Raw genomic sequence first — 21,069 nt, 5'->3', positions numbered from 1 at the left:
CACTCTGTTAAAAAATGAATGAATAAATAAATTATCTCATTATAATGAGATAGTATCTCAAAATAATGATACTAAATAATAATGTATAATAAGATACAAAATATAAGATATTTTACTATTTTGTAGATATAATACTATATAATACTATTTTGTATAAAATACAAAATAGTATCTTATTTTGAGATACCATCTCAAAATAATGAGATATTTTGACATATCTCATTATTTTAAGCGTCAATCTCAAAAATAATGAGATAATTTATTTTATTTTTTTAACAGAGTGGTGGAAACGGGCTTCCATACGTTTCCGCCACTCTTGTTAAAAAACATAAATAAATAATCTCATTATAATGAGATTATTTATTTATTTATTTATTTATTTATTTTTAAATAAATAAATGGCAGAAACGGGCTTCCATAGGGTTTGTGAATACTTTTGCAAGGGGTTTCGTGAGTTCACAGAACTGACAATGTAGTGTATTGCTCTATGGGTACGAAAAGAAATATTCAGACAGACAATTAATAAGGAAATCTCTGTGCTTCAGTCTCGCTTTTATTGCTTCAGTTTTCCCCAATATTCCCTCAGTCACCTCTACGCAAAGATTAGACCTGGGAATCCTTTTACTTTGTGGAAATTACCTTTGAATAAACACGGAGCCCCTGATCAGTCGCAGATTATATTTAATGAAAGCGATCTGTGCGACGACGCTGGCACCTCTTGTGCAAACACCACTGACAGCGCAGGGCTGGCGGCAATTAAGTGGTTTTCAGTCAGTGCACTAGAAATAAAATCCGCTACGAAACAGCTGAGGTTTAAATCAAGGTAGTATGGAGGAGAGCACGTCCTTTTAAAATAGATATATAAAGGTTTCAAACTGTGAGCAGTTTTCAGTTACTTCAGACTCTTAGTTTTTATTTCTGAGTCCAAAAACTGTAGAGTTTATTGAGGTACCAGTTCAGAACAATTTAACCTGCCTGGAGCATCAGTTGACTCCTGAATATTTTCACAAGTAAAAACTTTGTATCTATGATTTTTGTTTTCTGGTGGAAAACATCACATCACAGGTATCTATTACATGAAAATCTAATGGAGTCTCTGAGGCTCGAGAGTTTATGAGCTCGCTAACACCACATTTACCTAGCATCATTTTCACTAACATTGCTGTCCACTGAAATTTATCATTTTAAGCCGTTATTGCATTTATTCGTGAGATGCCTTTCCTCCCGGTCAATTCAACTTTTTGCCAAATCATTGCCACATTCATTTTATACCTTTGTCTCTAAATGTTGCATAATGTCTTATGTCTCATGGTAGCATTTTAACTGATTGTAAAGATAATAAAAAAGCCCAAGTCTCACACAAAATTTAAATTATAAAACTATTTCCACTGCAAAACAAGGTTAGGTAAAATCACCTAATAGATTTATTTACTGAAAGAAGCATGGCTGAGTCAAAAGCGGCTTATATCTTTGTTTTTTCCTTTTTACACCAACAGCTAAGGCCAGCGCACTGGAGTTGCTAAAGAATGAGTTAGATATGATTAAACAACAGTTCCAAGGTATCTATTACATGAAAAATGAAATAACATGTTACAATCTAATGAGGTCACATATTTGATTTCCAAGAATCAGAGCAATTAGTGTATTAATTAATTTAATTATTAAAAACATTTTTCAAACATCTGGGACAGAAGTTTGATTTCAGGGTCAGAATTTTACATACAGATGAGTGAAAAGTCGGACATGATGAAACGTTGACATGTGGAAATCATCTTTAAAGGAAAGAAGAAGAAACCATGATGAGGTCAGAGGTCGTTTACAGATGGAGTCTCATTCCTGCAGCAGAACCCTCTGGTACCTGCGGAGGTTCTGTTGGTTTCTAATCACATTTCGTCTCACACCCGGCGGCCTAAACAAAGCAGAATGTATGAATAAAACATTTTTCTTGGGACATAATGATCTCTGCAACACTTTCAGATAAAATCCTATCTTCCGACTAAGACGTTTGTCTGAGGCTCATAGCGAAGCGTCAAACACGATGTTCTCAGACTGACACTGAGTCACAATAAGACGTAGAAGTGGACTTCCTTTGAGCTCCATCATTTATTTATTTCTTTATTCATTTATTTATTTTAATTAAACTTTATTTAAACAAAGTACGCACAAACAAGTAAGGCAATTACAACAGTGCAACTCTGTAGAGGGCATAGTAGAGGCAGATTTTAAAATGGAAATTCAAAGTAATATTTTATATTATATATAATATAACATATATTATATATTATTATTATTATTAATAATAATTTTTCATTATATAGTGATAAAATTATTAATTTTTATGATAATAATAATAATAATAATAATAATAATAATAATAATAATAATAATAATAATAATAATAATAAAAGTGCCAAAAGTGATTTGGGGAAAAAAACAAAACATTTCTATTTAGTTGACGAAATGATTTTTATTTCTACTTTTTTCCAAGAGATGGCATTGTTTTATTATTTTCTCTAAAGAATCACGCGAAGAAGAAAATGACACTTCCGTGTCAGTCAAGACACTCTCAATGTTATCATTTTTAGGAAGTTGTCTAAAAGTAAAAATAAAATATGTTCTCTTGAGAGCAACAAGAATGTCTCAAAATACGAAGAAACATGTCCGAAAAAATAAAATATATTCAGCTAAGGCGTTTAATAAAACAACATAAATACATCAACTATAGTTTCTTCGTGATTCCAACTAAACCGCTAAAACCAGACTCAATTATTTTATTTTGAAAAGTTTAAACGGATGTAGTGTCTGGTGACGTTCGAAACTTAATGGTTGACCAGTTAACAGACGTGGAGTTTAGAGAGGCAGTTTCCAGCTTGCTATTTCAACGCCTCCTTATCAAAGATGATATGAGCTTCAAATGTAACTTATGGCGTTTTTCTTTTTTTTTTTTTTTTATCTTGGCGACATAATCACTAAGCGGCTTTTTGGTTTAAAATGACAGCGTAACGTGATGATACTTCAGTGAAAACACCCGGTGCTTCCTCGTCAGTCGTGTAGAAGGATTCACCGTGAGATTTGCTGCTGTAGAGACGTGATTTGATGTGTGAGATTGATAAGAACGGCTGAAAACATGTCGCCTGTTCCCGTCCTGCCGCTGGTCATCAGCTGTTTCATGTCAGCTCTGGGCTGCATGGCCACACTCAAACTCATCCCTGCCTTCAAAGATCATTTCATCTCTGCCAGACTCTACGGAATGGACCTAAACAAGCCAAACAAAGACAGAGTGTGAGTCTGAAATGTCTTAATTCACTGTGGCGTTACCTCCTGACCTCACTTTCTCTTCTTACCTTTGCAGCCCAGAGTCCCAAGGAGTAATCAGTGGTACAGTTTTCCTCATCATCCTCTTCTGCTTCATCCCAGTGCCTTTTCTCAGCTGCTTTGTGGGCGATCAGTGCACGGGCTTCCCACATGATGAGGTTGGTAAGCATGTGCTTGAGAAGCCCATAGAGACGTGGGCAACTTTTTTGAGCACTCTTAATAATAAAACAAACAACTTTGAAATAGGAATGAACAGTGAAGCAGTAACAGTATATATCTCAATAAATCTGATACAATATTCTATATATAGAATGTTCACTGAACTCCGATCTAGAACCTCACAGCATTTTGGGAGATGGAGGCGGAGGAAAGTTGGTGGTATCAACTAACTAACGCTCTTTGGTTACCTAGCAACAATCAACTGGGTAACGAGCAGTTTCAAGTACCCCCCACCCCCAACTTTGGTTCCCTAGTAACAATAAGTTGCAGCAGCAGTTTCAGGTTTTGCCTCTTTGCCTCATAACTGCTTTAGAGTAAACAATGGCATGGATGGAAAACTGTGGATCAAACAGGAGTTCTTGGTAGTATTTCAGATATTTAAAACAAAAACCTAATCAATAATTATCGCTTTCAATAGTCATTGATATTGACTGATATAAAACTCTTATATTGTGATAATTTTTTCAGCCATATTGTCCAGCTCTACTTTGAAATAAATTAATCTCTAATTGCAGTAGAATATTCACATTAAGCATTTTTGGAAAGTCTATCTTTTAATTTGAATATATTTATCCGGCAAGGATTGGTCCAGTATTTGGTATTCCTGCTAAAGCATTGTAATAAAAACGTTTGCTAGTAGAACAGCACTTTTTCTTTTTTTTATTGTATTACACAAGCTTGAAGTGACAATGATCTTATTTTCATCTCATAGTACACGTTTTCTATAGGAGTTGGTTCTAAAATGACCATGGAAACCAAATCATGTTTTGTGTTGCACCAAACCTACCTGGAGAAACACAGTTCTAGTTGAAGTTCCAGCCAAATTTGTGTTTTCATGGTAGGACAGAAAAACGTGTTTTTGCCACCAAAAAATGGCACCACTCCCAATCAACTACTTGGTAGAAAACCAGCTTCAAATGGATGCTGTAGAGACTTGGTCACCAATATTTATTTATCTCAGCTGCTGATTGGTTTTGTTTCTCCCCATGTGTTTGGTTGAGCAGTTTGTGCAGCTGATTGGTGCCCTTCTTGCCATCTGCTGCATGATCTTTTTGGGCTTTGCTGATGACGTGCTGAACCTGCGTTGGAGGCACAAGCTCCTTCTTCCTACCATGGCTTCTCTGCCACTGCTCATGGTCTACTTCACAAACTTTGGCAATACTGTCATAGTGGTGCCCAAACCCTTCAGAGCACTGCTTGGGATGCATTTAGATCTGGGTAAGTTGATTACAACATTGTTGGTTTGAACCTGGGGAATCCCAAGATTTCTCTGGAATCAATTATATAACTCATTCTAAAAATATAAAAAAACAAACTATATTGAAATATAGACTGCCTTGGAATCTGTTGAACACTATCTCATTTTGTCACAGTTGTTTTTTTTTCCTCTCTATTTTGAGACCCATCCAATAAAATTTCATTAAAATATGTCAACATTTGTGGTTGTAGCATGTCAAAGCGTTCTAAAGTTTATAAGGTATAATTACTTTCGCAGTCATTGCTTGTTTTCTGCTTTATACAGTTGTAATAATTGAAACTTTTTCCATAAAACACATTACCAGAAGCACAACTAACAATTGTCTTTCCATGTCCTGCAGGTATCCTCTATTACGTCTACATGGGGATGCTTGCAGTGTTCTGCACAAATGCCATCAACATCTTAGCAGGCATCAACGGCATCGAATCGGGTCAAGCCCTGTTTATATCTGGTTCTATCATCGTTTTTAATCTACTGGAGCTCAGCGGTGAGTGACTGTAGATTCCTTTTCTTTTTTATTCGTCTCATATGTTTGATGTTTAACACATTTTAGAAAACAAACATGCTTTAGAAATAGCTGAGTTGTTTTATAGGATTTTTGTTTTTGCATATGCTGCAATCTTCTATGACATAATATCTGTGCCTGCAAGTATCTCAGCATGTTTTCGTTTTCTCTGTTGTGCTTTTACAAAAAACAGGGGATTACCGGGATGACCACGTCTTCTCTCTCTACTTCATGATTCCTTTCTTCTTCACCACATTAGCACTTTTTTACCACAACTGGTGAGTTAAACGCAAAACCCTCCAGCAGTTCTGTGTTCGACAATGCAAACTGGCACCTAGCTTACCCAAACCTGCGTTGACTCAGGTATCCCTCGTCTGTGTTTGTGGGAGACACTTTCTGCTACTTTGCCGGGATGACCTTCGCTGTTGTTGGCATCCTGGGACACTTCAGTAAGACCATGCTGCTGTTCTTCATTCCTCAAGTGGTCAACTTCATCTACTCGTTACCTCAGCTTTTCCACATTATCCCCTGTCCCAGACACAGGCTCCCCAGGTAAATCACTCGTCATTAATTCAATATAGTTTTTGTCTTCTGGGCATTATTAGAGACACCTTAATGTTTTGTTATCGTATGCTAGTTTGCAAAATTTGAGAGTGAATTTAAATTTTATTTTCTTCAATAGACAATTTCTTCTAGCTTTCTCTAGTCCTTGTTGTTGACCATTTTTTGGCACATAACACAGACTTATTAATCATTAACAAATCAGGTGGACCTAACGCAAGAAAAAAATAAATGCTGAAAATATTTGAAAAGGTTTAGTCATTTTAACTATTTGGTTTTTTTGCAATTTGTCAGAAAAGACAACTTGTCCCTGTCCCATACACACGACACCATTCGTAGTTATAAACAAAATTGTAATTATCAACACACAGAAAATGTGCAGCATTAGTTATGCTATTGCAATCGAAGCTGAATTTATTTTAAGGCCTTTAACACATATTCATCAATAGTGGGGTGCTGTAAAATAGTCGTTTGGTTGTCAAGCATTTGCTTGAATTTTGCCTTTGTCTTAAAGACAAGGCTTGACAGACTACTTCAAATTATTCTGAACACATTGCACAAAATGTAAAGATTCACTAGGATTTTATCTATTAAGTCTTTAAAATAATTTAAAATCACTGTTGTTAAAGTAAATAAATTAAATTAAATAAATTGCTTGGACCCAAATTAGTTCAACTTACTGCTGGTCATGAAGCACCTAAGTATTTATTTTTTTACATCTGGTTTTTGGTCATTTTCTTTTTTTCTTTTTGCTTAAGTTATTCTTTGATCCATGTTTTGAACCAAAAACATTTTAACATGGTAAAATCACTGGACTCTAGGGTAGTTTTGTACATGGTGACATCTGTTTTTTCTAACTGCTCCTTTTTCAATGAAAGGCTGGATCCAGACACTGGAAAACTGGGAATGAGCTACTCTAAATTTAAAAAGAAAGATCTCTCCCAACTGGGATTACTCATTCTGCAGGTAAAACTTAACTTACATTTAAATCAGCTAGATCCTTTGCTGTAATTTTTTACTGTTCAAGCAGATGGGCAACTCAAATACTTGAACAGTAGTTGTTGTTTTTACCCTCCAAACACAGACTGCTTGAAAGCAGCGGCAGCATATTATTTGAATGTAATGCACGATTGGATTTAGTTTAATCAGAAACATGGAGTGCAATCCAGAGATCTGATTACCTGCATGTACTGACATTTACTCATGTAGTCAGGCATGCACCTGAAGGCGAGGCACTGGCAGCTTTTGAATTGTGTTTAAATGTCATTTATTGTATCGACAGGTGGCAGAGTTATTAAAGGTGCTAGAGGTGCGGCGAGGCCAGGACGGAGATGGAGACTTTATCGAGTGCAACAACATGACTTTAATAAACCTCATACTGAAATTCTTCGGGCAAATCCACGAGAGAAACCTGACGGTCATCATGCTCATCATACAGGTAGGGGCTTGCAAAAGTTTTCATACCCGTTTAACCGTTCCACATTTTGTGTATTTTGTATTTTATTCAGGTTTTCTGTGATAGATTAACACAAAGTAGTGCATAATTCTAAAACAATTATACACGTTTTCTTTATACCCTTACATATAAAAATTTGAAGTGCGGGCTGGGCATTTGTTTTTAAATTCGAGTGATTATTTTGTAGAACAACTTTTCACTGCAATTACTACTTCCTTAGAAGTAGCAGAAGTTCAGAGTGGATAGAGCAACTGTGGATAGCCGTCACATTTATTTTTACATTATACATTTTTACATTTTTTAAATAAACAAATAAAGCTATTAATCCTTTTTGATGCACTTGTATTTTTTCCCCCAAATAAAATATGTTCAAGTTTGATATTGCAACATGACAAAAATGTGAAAGGTGATGTAGCTGGAAAACTTTCAGAGTAAAACAGTTTTGAACTAATTTTGAATTCTGTCTTCTCCTCAGGTAATGGGCAGCGCATTGGCTTTTGGGATTCGTTATCATCTGGTGCGTCTCTTCTATGACGTCTAGACACCTCTCTGTTAAAACTGGGAAAAACTCACCTTGTTATGGAAATACCTTACAGGCTTGTGCCTGTCATTTTTCCACCTGCAGGAAAGCCGAAACGCTAAATTAGAAACTATCAACAGCAGGACTGAATCCAAACAGGAAATACAACTGGTTGCTTAATTTATTGCAAAAAAGCTGGAGAGTATATATTTGTACTTCTTTTTTTTTTTTTTTAAAGAAAGAAATGTGCGACGAGGTGTCAACTTTCTTCACCTAAACTTGTGAGCAATTATGACCAAATTTGTCAATATGTATGTCCACTATGCATCATAGTGGGTCTGCTATTAATACAAACATAGAGGAGGAAAATTCTTCATCGCAGTAACCCATACATTGTGAATTGGAGGTTAATACTTGTTTTTTGTTTTGTTTTTCTATTTTGTTCTGAACCATCTCAGACAGAATTGTTTATGTGAACAAATGCAGTTACATATGAGGAAGCGACACTATATTGAAAATACAGGGAGGGCCAAGGTAAGTAGAAGGCATATTAGAATGCTTTAACTGTGATGATAGTGATGGGATTGTTCTGAAAGTAAAGCTTTATGAAGGGCGGGGGGAGTTATAAGGTTGACTGGCACTTGAACTTCTTTAAGAATGTAATTTCAACTGAGGCACTGTTTATTTTTTGGAATTGAGTGAAGAAATCTGAAATAAAAAGTGTTGAAATTATTTTTAGAGATGGGCTTTCTTTATTATTTGGAATGTGTTTATTTTATCCATTCAAAATATGCTGCAGCACAAGAATACTGTTTTTTTTTTTTGTTAACCTTCGGATGTACAGTATATATATATTTTAAAAGAAACATAAGCTGATTAAACAGAGATCTAAAGTAACGAGTCTGAGACATTTTGGGTGAACTCTTGACATCGCCTTGATTATAAGTGGAAGATTAATCCAAATATTGATAATATTTGCATGGCATGAGTATCATGGAAATACATATGTTTTTAGCAGAGGATCTGATCATAGCACAAGTACCTAATTAATGTATCATTAAATAAAATAAATTTCACAAAACTACAATTATTGTGTAACAAAATCTGTATATCTAGCAGAGGTAAAATAAAAAACTTAATGATGAAGCTGGTTGTTCTTAGTGCCGTAGTTAATTATATGAATGTTATAATTATGTTAATATATATGGCAACCTGCACATGCAAAAGATACAACTGCATCCTTGGGGGAGGATGGGAATGCAAAACCAATTGAAGTGGACATTTACTATACAATACATGCAGATACTACGTAGCAGGCCAACATTTCTATATTTTATGTAATGTAGTTTTATGAGAAACTGGACTTCCAGTGTTTATTACCTGTAAACTATAGTCATCAGAACTAACAGAAATAAATGTTTACAATTTGTTATCCTGAGTGTAGTAAATGATAATCTAAGTTATTCTGTTTTACTTGAAATATTTAGTAGCAACTATATTGAGCAAAATATTTCATTCTTACCTTAAATGCTGTGGAGCACAAGTATAAGGTAAGCAAGATTTAAAATAATGATCAAGTAGGTTTAAATTGTTCCTTTCCTTTTTTAAAGGAAACCCATTTTAAAAAATGGGTTGGTGGGATGATCCCGAGCCCACAAAGTCTAGAATTCTTAAATTTGAAGATCTGGTGGAATTTAAAATTGTCCAAATTATGTTTAAGGCATCAAATAAACTGTTATGAAAGAAATAGCTTTTGTATTTCAATTCATGGTGTAAAATTATGGAAGAAGTTAAATGAGGAGTTAAAACAAAGTCAAAATTTAATGCAATTTAAAAGGAAATATAAGAAGGTAATTTTCACAAGATGGATGGGAGTTAGTACGAATGTGTATATGTAAATTGAGGCTAATGCATATGAGTGGGTAACAATGTATGGATGCATATATTTAGACATATGTAAACCCAGATGAAATAGAAAATTAATTCACCTATGTTTAGTTTTATTTTTTTTTATTTGATTTATTAATGAGGGTCCATCTGAAAATATAATATGAGTTTATGGGGTTGGAGTTAATAAGTTTCTTACTTTTTCCTACAACTTTTCAAGCATGTTAAGATTATTGTGGTACAAAAATATGCGACTTTTGCATTCCTTGTTCATGTGTAATTTTATACTTCTATCAAGTTGCAAATAAATAAACATGTACCAATCGGCACCCGGTAATATTGACCTATATTTTGTTTCACCCGAAACATTTTTGTTGCACTCTATCTATTTCCTCTTTACAACGGAGCTGTTTCCGGCTGTCGCTGGAGCTCCGCGGGAAAGTGTCTGCAGCCCGCTCATCAACTTCAACTCTATCCTCGGAGCAGTGTGCAGTCAAATGAATGAACACCTTTAACAAGCTGCCATTTACCGTGTCATATTAACCCGTGGGTTCTGTCCCGGGTGGACTGTGTAGTGCTGAATGTCTCAGCCTTGCTTTCCTCTGTGACAGCTAGCTCCCACATGACAGGGTAATAATGGTGGTCACTTAGAAACACAAGCAAGCGAGACGAAAAACAATATTAAGAGTCAGCTCCGGTTCATATAGCGATGGCACCGAACAAACGCACACAGAAGAAACCCCTACAGGTGGAGTGCGAGTGGGCTTCGTGTGGAGAATCGTTCAGCCAGATGGAAAACTTCTGCAAGCACGCTGAGGCTCATCTCACTGAGGAAGAGGAGGAGGCAGAAGGTGGGTTCGGTTCCGAGGGGCTTGTTTCTAAACTATAAAGCTGTGAAGCAAAAGAATAATTTCCATTTTGTTGTGCAGGGGAGAGAAACTGTCTCTGGAGAGACTGTGGCTTCTGCTCGGTGGATGGTCCCGAGGAGCTGCGGCGCCACCTCCTGTTCCACTGCTACCACACGAAGCTGAAGCAGCTGGGGCAGCAGGCCCTGGACGCACAGCCAGAACTGGGCAGCTGCTCCATCGCCTACCATAACCGCAACATCATCCCGGACATCCCGGACAATTTCGTCTGTCTTTGGGAAGAGTGTGAGGTAGGAATTAAATTGCATCCTGGGTCTTATTAGCAGAATGGGTTTGGGATTCATTTGAATGCATCCAAGAGGAGCACAAAGGCTTTTGGGATTTTACGGCATCCACGGGATTCAAGATTGAATCTTATCCGTTTTCCTTCAGCCATTCAATATTTAAATACGTTCATTCCCTGGTCATCTGTTTGGTTAGATTTGAGGACTCGTCTTCCGCCACCTATCCAAGATTATAAGTTGCAGTCCATCCATCTATCTTCTGCATATTCAGTCATTTGAAGATTTATTTTTCTTTCACTTGTCACACTTAAATTCTCCAGCTCTTCAAATACATTTTAATTAAACACTTAAACTGAGTAAATACAAGAAGTTGTTTTCACAGCATCACTTAATTAGTTTAGTGAAAAATGCTATATAAAACCAGACTGACTGAAGGGGGTTAGCGGGATGTGGTATCAGAGAGTAAGGACTCACTTCAGGCAGTTTTGATTAAGCACAATAAGTCTTTTAACTCTCTGTGGAGTCATTTTGTTTCACTTTTCCTTGCAAAATTGTTTTATTTCATCTACACTGGATTGCTTCAACAATAATCAGCCTATTCCTAAAGACATTCCAAAGCTTTTCAATCAAATTCAAGTGCGGGCTTTAATGACAAAACCTTCTTTTTTATTTTATTCAGCCATTGCATGTCGAATTTTATTCATGTATACATATATATATATATATATATATATATATATATATATATATATATATATATATGCTTCTTTCTTCTGTCCACATCTGCTACAGCAAGCTCCGTATGAAAACCCGGAGTGGTTCTACCGTCACGTCGAAATGCATACCCTGTCCATAGAAATACCGACAGGTGAATGGGAGTTCCCCATACGCTGTGGATGGAAAGGTATTTATTTATCGGAGTAAAATACAGGGACTTGTGTTGCTGATTGCTTAACTCCCGTTTTGCACGCCTTGTTATTTTTCCAGACTGCGAAGCTACCGCTAAAGGGCGCCCCAAGCTGCGGGAGCACCTGCGCAGCCACACACAGGAGAAGGTGGTGGCGTGTCCAGGCTGCGGCGGGATGTATGCAAACAACACCAAGTTCTTCGACCACATCATTCGACAGAACGCCATGGAAGGTAGAGTTAGTTAGAGTAATGTCAAAGTAAACTGTTAAAACATTCTTGGGCTTGGTTGGTGTTGAATTGGTGCCGGGTGTGTGTGTCGTGCAGGTCAGAGGTTCCAGTGTTCTCACTGCTCCAAACGTTTTGCAACAGAGCGACTCCTCAGAGACCACATGAGAACCCACGGTCGGTTTCTACCTCATCAGTTGGAGCTTAAGGCAGTCATTCATCTGAATTATCTTGTTTTGAGAGTGAAGAAATATTAGTTTGTGCTTCATATGTTTCAACAGTCAGCCACTACAAATGCCCTCTGTGCGACATGACGTGCCCGTCACCCTCGTCGCTGCGCAGCCACATCAAGTTCCGCCACAGCAACGAGAAGCCGTACAGCTGCGAGTATTGTGAATACAGGTGTTTTGTCTTCTCCAGCTGCGACCGTGCAACCTGAGATCATCCTCATGAATGGGGTTTCAACGCTTTCTCCTGTTTGCCTTTTGTAGCTGTAAGAATCTGATCGACCTGCGTAAACACCTGGACACCCACAGCATCGATCCGGCGTTCCGCTGCGACGTTCCCGGGTGTAGCTTCACATCTCGTACACCCGGCACCATGAAGATTCACCACCAGAAGGAGCATGAGGTGAGCTCTGATGAAACAGCAGGAGCGGATTTCAGCTTTCCCACCTGCAAAGTCAAGTAAAATTCTTTGTTTTTGTTTTTTCCCTAATCAGGGGACTTTTACAGCTCGCTACAAATGTCACGTGTGCGGCCAATGTTTCACCAGAGGCAACAGCCTGACAGTCCACCTCCACAAAAAGCATCAGTTCAAATGGCCGTCAGGACACCCCAGGTTCAGGTATGTGTCCAGTTTAAGCAGATAGCTTTGACAGTATTTATCCCCTTTGAACGTTTTCACATTTTGACTCGTTTGTTGTTGTGTTTTCTTAGGATTTTATGTGAAAGGAAAGCATAAAATAGTTGAAAATTGTGAATCAGAAGCAAAAGGTTGTACGGTTGTCAAACAGTTTAAGCTTTTTACAGTAAACTTTCCTAATCTTTTGGTTGTATGTCTCCACCAGGTTTGTGCATCCACAGTCAAAATATTTTGTCCATTCATCTTTGTAAAATCACCTAAAGTTAGATTTGATGGAGAGAGGCTGAACATACATTTTTTTAAAGTCCAAACTTGTGATATTCTTATTGCACCAAATAATGCTGTAGACTTTAGATACAAAGAATTTAATAGTAGACGAGAGCGGTGTAAAATATATAAAAATTACTAATGTTTATTGATGCTTTTGTGAAACAGTGAAGAAACTAGTAAAAAATAACATTTCTAAGAATGTCAGTCCAAAACAGTGTTTTGTGAATACAGTTGTGGTTTTCTGATTGGTTTTAATCAACCTATCAGGTACAAAGAGCACGAGGACGGCTTCATGCGGCTGCAGCTGATTCGCTACGAGAGCGTGGAGCTGACGGAGCAGCTGATGAGGGAAAAGCAGAAGCGGTCGGCGGAGGATGACGACGATGACGGCGGCCCCACTGACGGTCAGGAGCTGGAGGACGACCCTGCAGCACAGGCAGCTGCTGCCGCTTCACAGGTGCAGGTGCAGCTCAGAGGGGTTCTGCTAGAGGAGCAGAGGACTGAGGAAACCCCGACGAGAACAGAAGAAGCCGGTCAGGTGGAGGACATGCTGTACGTCCTAACAGGAGACGAGCACTCCGTCATACTGCAGCTCCAGGATGCTGCCCAGCAGCAAGGCATGCAGGTGGATTGATTTGACGTAGATTATCAGCAGCGCTGTTGCTCAGTCACTTTGGAGCCGTGTGAACAGGCCGCTGAAGTCTTAGTGACATCGAATGTTAAGAACTAATACTGGTTCTAAAACGGGATAACTGAACACCTATGTGAGGCAACTCAAACCGTATTATGTGACGGATATCATTATTGAAGATCATTTTTACCGGTATTTAAAGCAATTTTTATTTATTCAGTAATATATCAAGAGTTTGCTCTGACATATAAACCACAGCCTTTAAAGGTAAATCACTGAAGTAAAGGGTGGGGAACAAGCTTGGTTTTGACTCAAATACTTTGAGTCATGAGAAAATACTTGATGTTTGGCTTATTCATCAGTTTGAATAAAGACTTTTTTTTATTGTGTTTCTATTTGTTCTCAAAAACATGCACTTGTTTACATGAATGTAGTTTCTTTCTATTGTTTTCGGCTGAGTTGATGTGTAATTCTGGTAAATCCTCTGGAACTGTGACACACAATCATCAGAAAACAGCTTTTTCCTAATTAGCATTATAGGTTTACTGAATCTATCTCTACTTTATAATATTTTTATTTACCTGAGCTGGATGTAATTAAAGTTTATATTGAATCATGCAGCAGAGCTTACACCTGTCATGTAGGATTTAATTGGTGCAAATATAAGTTCTTCAAGGCAATGATACCCCTGGTCCTTTATTGCACTGCCCCCTTCTGACTGTTAATAAACACTGCAGCTTTAAAGGTTTAGAAGTATAACAAAATCAGTTTTGTTGTATTTTTTATCACTCAAGTTCTGTATACAAACTCATTTTACCAATAGGACAACTCTTTTAAAAATACTTCAAATATATTTAAGTGAATTGATGGGTTATTAGTGGTACTTAAATTGTGCTTCAAGATTTTGTTAAAAGTTACATTTGATCCCCCCCCCTCAATGTAATTCCTTTAATTTCATTTCTATTCTGTGCTTTAATTCCTGGTTAGATTTTTCAAAATTAATCAATAACCTTTTACTGCTGCCATAGAAGATTAATGTTGCACGCAACATAATAAATTTTTACAAATATGTCTTCATTATGATGATATTACGTCTTAATTTTCATAGCTAAATAAGTTTTACTAGTTTTAATAAAAAATACTCTGCATGTGATTTATGAAATGAAGACAAATCTGATTGGTTAGTCATTTAGAAGAGGACACTTAGACAAAACAAATTACATTTTCTCACTAAACAAAAAACAGAAATGACTGCAATAACCAGCTGAGGTTGTTGATGTTTATCCTTCACTTTCTGACTATTCTGTCCTTTTTGTCGTCTTGCTATTTCCAGACTGAGTAAAGTTCAGTCAGGTGAATCAAAACTTTGCCAACGCTTTAGGTCCAGTCCCAACTCAATAAAGGACACAGCATTAGCCGTGTGTAGAAGATTAAGAAGCACACAGAGCCTGGCTTATGACTTAACGTCACTGCTTCCTCGTTCTGTAGTGAACGCTGCTCTGCTATCGTTCTTTTACTCTTACATTGTTTTGTGCTTCTTTTACGTTGCGTCAAATGAATTTACTGGCCAGTTCTCTCATCTATCTGCAAGTTTTCTACAGTGAGTAATGGAATCAGAAGATGGGCTCCATGTTGTTGAATGTGCTCTCGTTAGTCCTGCTTTGGTCCTTTCATAAAGGGATTTCTCAGACGCCCGAGTGGAATGGAGAGCTGGAAGTTAGCGGTAAGTTGTCTGTTCTCTCTCTTTTTTTTTCCTTCTTCTTTTTCTTCTAACTATAAAAGAAACTATTTGTCACTCATGTCATGTGCAGGAGAAGGTCTTAAATTCTCATAAAAAATAACCAGTTTTTAATGCAACATAGTATTTTAGGATTGACTAAAAATACATAGATTTTAATGGTTTGTAGGAACCTTGCTGATACACTTTCACCGTTCTGACCACAAATTTTCTATGAACCTGAGATTAAAGCTTTCTGATGGCCACTCCAAAACATGAACTGCATTGTCATTGGCTACTTTTTAATTATTTTTGCATGATTTTGCATAGTTGCAGTAGGGCCACTGTCCTGTCAAGCTTAACTTCTTCATTGTTGTCTTGAAATATTGCATCAATATATCCTCATGAAGTTGTTTCCTCATCTGTTTTATGAAATGCACCACCCAAACCACAGGACGCTACTACCCCCGTACTTCACAGCTGGGTTTTGTTGTCTTTGGTATTCAAGCCTTTTCCTCCAAAAGTAACGATGAACAATCTGGACAAACATTTCAGCTTGCTTACACGTCTCCAAAGGTTAAGGTATTTGTCCCGAATGCATTTACAAACTGTAATCTGGCTTTTTATGTCCCTGAAGAAGTAATGGCTTCTTCCTTCCTGAATGGCCTTTCAGTCCATCCTGATACAGGACTTTATTCACCATAAATAATTACACTCTTTTGCTCTTTGTCTGGGGTTTATGCACACATTTTACACCAAAACTCCTTTATCTCTGGAACACAAAACTCATCTTCTTCTGAACTTCTTAATGTTCTAACTTGGTTATGAAATTAGATTTTCCTCAATTTATTTGATCAAAAATAATAGTTATATTTCTTGGTGAATTAACCTCACAGATAACTGTGTGCACATTGTGCTCAGATTAGCAGATGCAAAATGTTTTTACTACAGGTGAGACAGAATGGATTCCCCAGCCGGATCTCATGGCTGACACCTACTGGTCCGGGTCAGCGCCGCTGTGTTTAGGAGGGTGTAAGGCCCGTCACCAGGAGCTCAGAAAAGACCCTTGTGGCGACTCCAGCTGCTGCTGGCTCGGCTACAAATCTCTCTGCAGAGGTCAGTCAGTGTCGACTCTTTCATTCTCCATAAAAAAACCATAGCGTACTGTCCTTATTTTGGCTCTCTTCATGTGTCAGTGAACTGCGGCAGGCCTGATGCGGACTATAACGGAGTGGTTTACGGTAATGACTGGTGGGTGGGCTCTGTGGTGAGGTACGCCTGTCGCTCTGGCTTCATCCTGCTGGGAACCCCAACCAGGTCATGCCAGTCCAATGGCCTCTGGACCCCCAAACCCATCTGCCTCAGTGAGTAAACAGTAAAATACAGTGACGTAAATCAGAAAGGTTTTCATCAAAAAGTCCTGCTGAGATCCTGTCCGCCTGCTAGGGATGTGTCAGCGCGGAAGCATTGAAGTCAGGGAGAGCGAACTGAATGGCACGTGTGACTCCACCTGTGAGAATAAGGGCTACTTCGGCCCACCCAAACTGGGCTGCTCGCTGATGAACAACTGTAGGAAGAAGGAGACGGGCTGGAAGAGGTTCTTCACACAGTGCGCTCCTTGTATTTGTGATTGCTCCTTATCATGTGGTGAGGAACCTTTGATGTAATCAGTCTGTTTTCTCTGCACAATTAGATCTGAATGTGCTGCATTATTTCTTTGATGAACGTTTGTGTTCTTTTTTTTTTTGTATATGTGTATTTTTAGCAACTGCAGGCTAATCCTGTCAGACAACGAAGTGAAAGTCTTCCTCCAGTTCCACGCACACATCGGTAAAATAAGAAAATATGAAAATATATTATTCTTACTTTACTTTTGCAAGCCAGCATTTTTCCTTTGCTTTCTTAGACAGAATTAGGTTGATACCTGAGGCTTAAAACTATAAGTTGTGTGTTTGCTTGTAAACTCCACTGCTCCACCTCTCAGTCCATCTGTCCTGCAAGGAGCTAAAACACTAATCTTGTTACAAAAGGCAGATCTGCAGTCAGATGTCTGTTGTAGACCTTGTTAAAAATGGTATTCGTGGTTACTACAATGGGTGTACTTTTTAATAATTCATTGTGAAAAATATTTTTGGAATAATATTTGTAAAATACATATACTCACATCAATTAAATCATTTGTGTGGAAAGTTAATTGCCATTTTCCTTTTGCTGATGACACTTTCATAAATTCATTCTACATAAAATGCTGCAAATATGTTTTTTTATTTTCTCATTTCTTTATATTTTCCTGCACACACTTTGAATATTTACCTTCGAAGAATGACGTTTCTGCCAGACACCACTAGGAGCTGCTGTTGCTTTTATTATCTCACATTGCATAAGGAGAAATGGTAGCAATATTTCAATCTAAACCAAATCATGAATACTAGTGGATGATAGAAATGAGATGCGGAGCTTGCTTCTTCTCCGCTGCATGCGATCCAGATGAGTTACGGCAGATCACTCCTCTGTGGTGGAGTTCCAGGTTCTGAACCTCAGGACGATGTGCTCATCTGCTTTAGGAGTGTAGCAGCCGATTCCTGTGAAAGCAGACACAAGAAGGGGTATGTTATCAGTTTGTTTCCAGACATGTTTTCTCTTTTTTTTTTTCTTTCTACAGCAGCACAGGAGAAGGTTTTTATTTCAATAACATGTATCATTTCACTGAAACTGCTTAGGAAAACAGTTTTTCCCAACAGTTTTGGATCATTTCTCTGCACAGCATAATTAACAGTGAGTAAGAGAACAAGTTATCCCCCTGATTCATTAAAGCTCATTAGATCCCCCTTGGATCTGTTTTTGCTGAATCTCCTTGGAGGAAACTCACCCACATCCAGTCTGGTGTACTCTCCAGAGTTTTCAGTCAGGATCTCCCAGTAGGTCTGCTGGTTTTCATCTCCAGCCACTCCGTTCACGCTCTCTAGAAACAAGCCAAAGTTTGGATCCACCGTCACCGTGAACCTGACGACACAAGAAGGCGAGGGCCGGTTATTGCAAGCAGAAATGGGTCACGGCTTTAAATAAATACTGGGTTTCTGAGATGACAAGATGACTTGGTGGGGGGGATTTCATCTGGGGTCTTACTTGAAGTCAGGCTGAGTCTCCTGGAGTCTCGTCAGAGCTCCGAACAGAACACCCTCTTTCACCACAGTGCTGGAAAACGACTCGGGAGCCATGTTATGGAGGTCATTCTCCACAGTCAGCCTGATCGGAAGAGATTCCAAACCTGCACAGAAATTGACACTGATGCACAGCATAACTCATACCTCCATGGATTAATACATTCTCACCAGCATACCTTGGTTTGTGATCGCTTCATGTGGCAGCAGCAGGAGAAGAAGAAAGCTCACTGAGAGCAGAGCAGCAGCCATCCTGTGTGATGTTTCTCCTCCAGGCTTCACATCAGTATTTATAGAAGACCAAGCCCTCATTTATTGGCAGATAAAATTTCACAACCTTCCTCCCACTGCCACTTTACAAAGCCATCTTTTATTCTAATTTTAAATGCCCACATGAGAGATCATGAAAAGAAAACCAGCACCTGTGCTGTTATCTCACATAGCTGTCAATCACTGATAATGTGAACATTACACATTATCTTTAACAGAAGAATAATTGTTAATGATTAGATTAACAATCTGCCATGAGATTGATTTTTTTTGTCATCCAGTTCCAAGAATAACAATAAAGGTTTCAGATAATCTGTGTAAACACTTTACCTCATTCTTTGATGAAGGTAACAAACACTATCTTGTTCTCCTCGAGAGGAGAATAGAGGGAAAATGTTTCTGTGTGCAAGCAAGGATTTAGTTACAAATAAAGTTTGTGTCATATTCACCCTATTTATGGAGCTTTAAAACAAAAACGCCACTTTACTCTTTTCCTTCTACATAAAGGTTGAAGAAGAGAAAACTCACCATTAGTGGGATCTGTTCCAGTGACTTGCACATTCACTTGTTTCACCTTTTTTTGTGAACAAAGCAGTGCATAAATGTGAAGTGACGTTAATAATTAGACATAACATTCTTTTTTTTTTTGTAAATAAAAATCTAAAAGGTTTGGCTTGTTTTTCGATTGAGCTCCCTTTGCTCTCTTTTACCTCGTAGTAAAAGAGAGCAGATTAAAATTGGCTGACCTGTATGAAAGGTCACCAGACAGACATTGTGCATCAGTCACATGCTATCACCAACGTGACACATATTGGTGGCAGCGTTATTATTTTTGGTATTCACGTCAAAACTGGTCAGAGTTGATGCGGGAGTGCTGTGAAAGACTTGAGACTGGGGTGAAGATTTACCTTCCAGCAGGACAACAATCCTGCATTAACAGCCAAAGGAACGATTTAGATCAGAGCATATCCATTCATTAGACACAGCCAGTTATTGATAACCCTAAAACCCCCACAGAATCTGCCGTAAGACTTAAAAACTGATGCTCATATACAGTACAGACCAAAAGTTTGGACACACCTTTCTAATTCAATGGGTTTTCTTTATTTTCATGACTATTTATAAGGCAAGAAATCCCACTTATTAACCTGACAGGGCACAACTATGAAGTGAAAACCATTTCAGGTGACTACCTCTTGAAGCTCATCAAGAAAATGCAGAGTGTGTGCAAAGCAGTAATCACAGCAAAAGGTTGCTACTTTGAAGAAACTAGAATATAAGGGGTATTTTCAGTTGTTTTACACTTTTTTGTTCAGTGCATATTTCCACATGTGTTATTCATAGTTTTGATGCCTTCAGTGTGAATCTACAATGTCAATAGTCATGAAAATAAAGGAAACTCATTGAATTAAAAGGTGTGTCCAAACTTTTGGTCTGTACTGTATGTTCTTGATCTAATCTTACTGATTTGGGGTTATTTTGAAAATAAGAATATGCAAAACATTCCTGGATGGGTAAAATTGATAGAGACATGCCCCCAGAAGACCTGTAAAAACAGTATAAGGTAGGGTTGAAGCCAAATGGATGCCCAAATTTATATAATTTCATTTGTAAAAAGAAAAAAGAAACAAAATAGTCTTCCAGTTTGCTGCAAAGTCAATAACTCTTTCCATCAGATCTGCTTCCATCCATTAGATGGATAACTTTTTATTAATTTGCATGAATGAGAACTGAATTTGCCTGCACTGCTTGATAGAATCAAATACTAATGTAGCCTATGTAGCTTAATGTTATTCTGTGGAGATGATTGCATTTTTCTTGCAAAGTGACCTGAGGTGACATTCGTTTCGAATTGGCGCTATAAATGATCTGAATTGATTGTTTAAGACCCAAAATGCCAGTAAAGTGACGTTTGTGTAAACGTGACAAAATGTCAAAACAATATGGATACCTTTCCTAGACGCTGTGCAAGAAGAATCCTTGATAATATCAGCAGCTTTACAGAGAGAGAGGTGGGTTGGAAGACTGAAAGTGTTCACGAAGCGACCTGGGAGCTCGTTTTTAAATTAGTCTGATTAAGAAGCAGGTGCGATTGGCTAAAAATGGGCTCGTTTTCCTCTCAGGGGTGATGTAAGGCGTGTAGGGCCCGCT

The 21,069-nt window shown here is 37.9% G+C and overlaps 2 protein-coding genes across 2 annotated transcripts; both read left to right on the top strand.

Annotated features, from left to right (window-relative positions):
• The first annotated feature begins 2,821 nt into the window (after positions 1 to 2,821).
• On the top strand, positions 2,822 to 8,574 carry dpagt1 (dolichyl-phosphate (UDP-N-acetylglucosamine) N-acetylglucosaminephosphotransferase 1 (GlcNAc-1-P transferase)). The gene is made up of 9 exons (XM_032576580.1): positions 2,822 to 3,282; positions 3,353 to 3,473; positions 4,539 to 4,752; positions 5,133 to 5,279; positions 5,491 to 5,575; positions 5,661 to 5,849; positions 6,737 to 6,824; positions 7,141 to 7,296; positions 7,790 to 8,574. Exons 1-9 carry the CDS (start codon positions 3,128 to 3,130, stop codon positions 7,853 to 7,855), a joined length of 1,221 nt encoding a protein of 406 aa, XP_032432471.1. The 5' UTR covers positions 2,822 to 3,127; the 3' UTR covers positions 7,856 to 8,574.
• A 1,532-nt stretch (positions 8,575 to 10,106) lies between these two features.
• Positions 10,107 to 14,453, top strand: hinfp (histone H4 transcription factor). Its single transcript, XM_032576579.1, has 9 exons — positions 10,107 to 10,572; positions 10,651 to 10,877; positions 11,664 to 11,775; positions 11,859 to 12,011; positions 12,105 to 12,182; positions 12,287 to 12,407; positions 12,497 to 12,635; positions 12,727 to 12,851; positions 13,407 to 14,453. The coding sequence occupies exons 1-9, from the start codon at positions 10,431 to 10,433 to the stop codon at positions 13,771 to 13,773; spliced, it is 1,464 nt and encodes a 487-aa protein (XP_032432470.1). The 5' UTR covers positions 10,107 to 10,430; the 3' UTR covers positions 13,774 to 14,453.
• The last annotated feature ends 6,616 nt before the right edge of the window (positions 14,454 to 21,069 follow it).

The sequence above is a fragment of the Xiphophorus hellerii genome, chromosome 11, assembly GCF_003331165.1.
Source record: "Xiphophorus hellerii strain 12219 chromosome 11, Xiphophorus_hellerii-4.1, whole genome shotgun sequence".
In the NCBI taxonomy this organism is placed as follows: Eukaryota; Metazoa; Chordata; class Actinopteri; order Cyprinodontiformes; family Poeciliidae; genus Xiphophorus; species Xiphophorus hellerii.
Note: the sequence above shows the minus strand (reverse complement) of the source record. Positions and strands in the feature narration are given on the sequence as shown.

Excerpts from the sequence above, each read along its gene's own strand:
- dpagt1 (XM_032576580.1), top strand. The coding sequence starts at position 3,128 with ATGTCGCCTGTTCCCGTCCTGCCGCTGGTCATCAGCTGTTTCATGTCA. Across the intron at positions 5,576-5,660 it reads GCACTTTTTTACCACAACTG|GTATCCCTCGTCTGTGTTTG; the intron begins GTGAGTTAAACG and ends GCGTTGACTCAG. Across the intron at positions 6,825-7,140 it reads TGGGATTACTCATTCTGCAG|GTGGCAGAGTTATTAAAGGT; the intron begins GTAAAACTTAAC and ends TTGTATCGACAG.
- hinfp (XM_032576579.1), top strand. The coding sequence starts at position 10,431 with ATGGCACCGAACAAACGCACACAGAAGAAACCCCTACAGGTGGAGTGC. Across the intron at positions 10,878-11,663 it reads GTCTTTGGGAAGAGTGTGAG|CAAGCTCCGTATGAAAACCC; the intron begins GTAGGAATTAAA and ends CATCTGCTACAG. Across the intron at positions 12,408-12,496 it reads TGCGAGTATTGTGAATACAG|CTGTAAGAATCTGATCGACC; the intron begins GTGTTTTGTCTT and ends TGCCTTTTGTAG.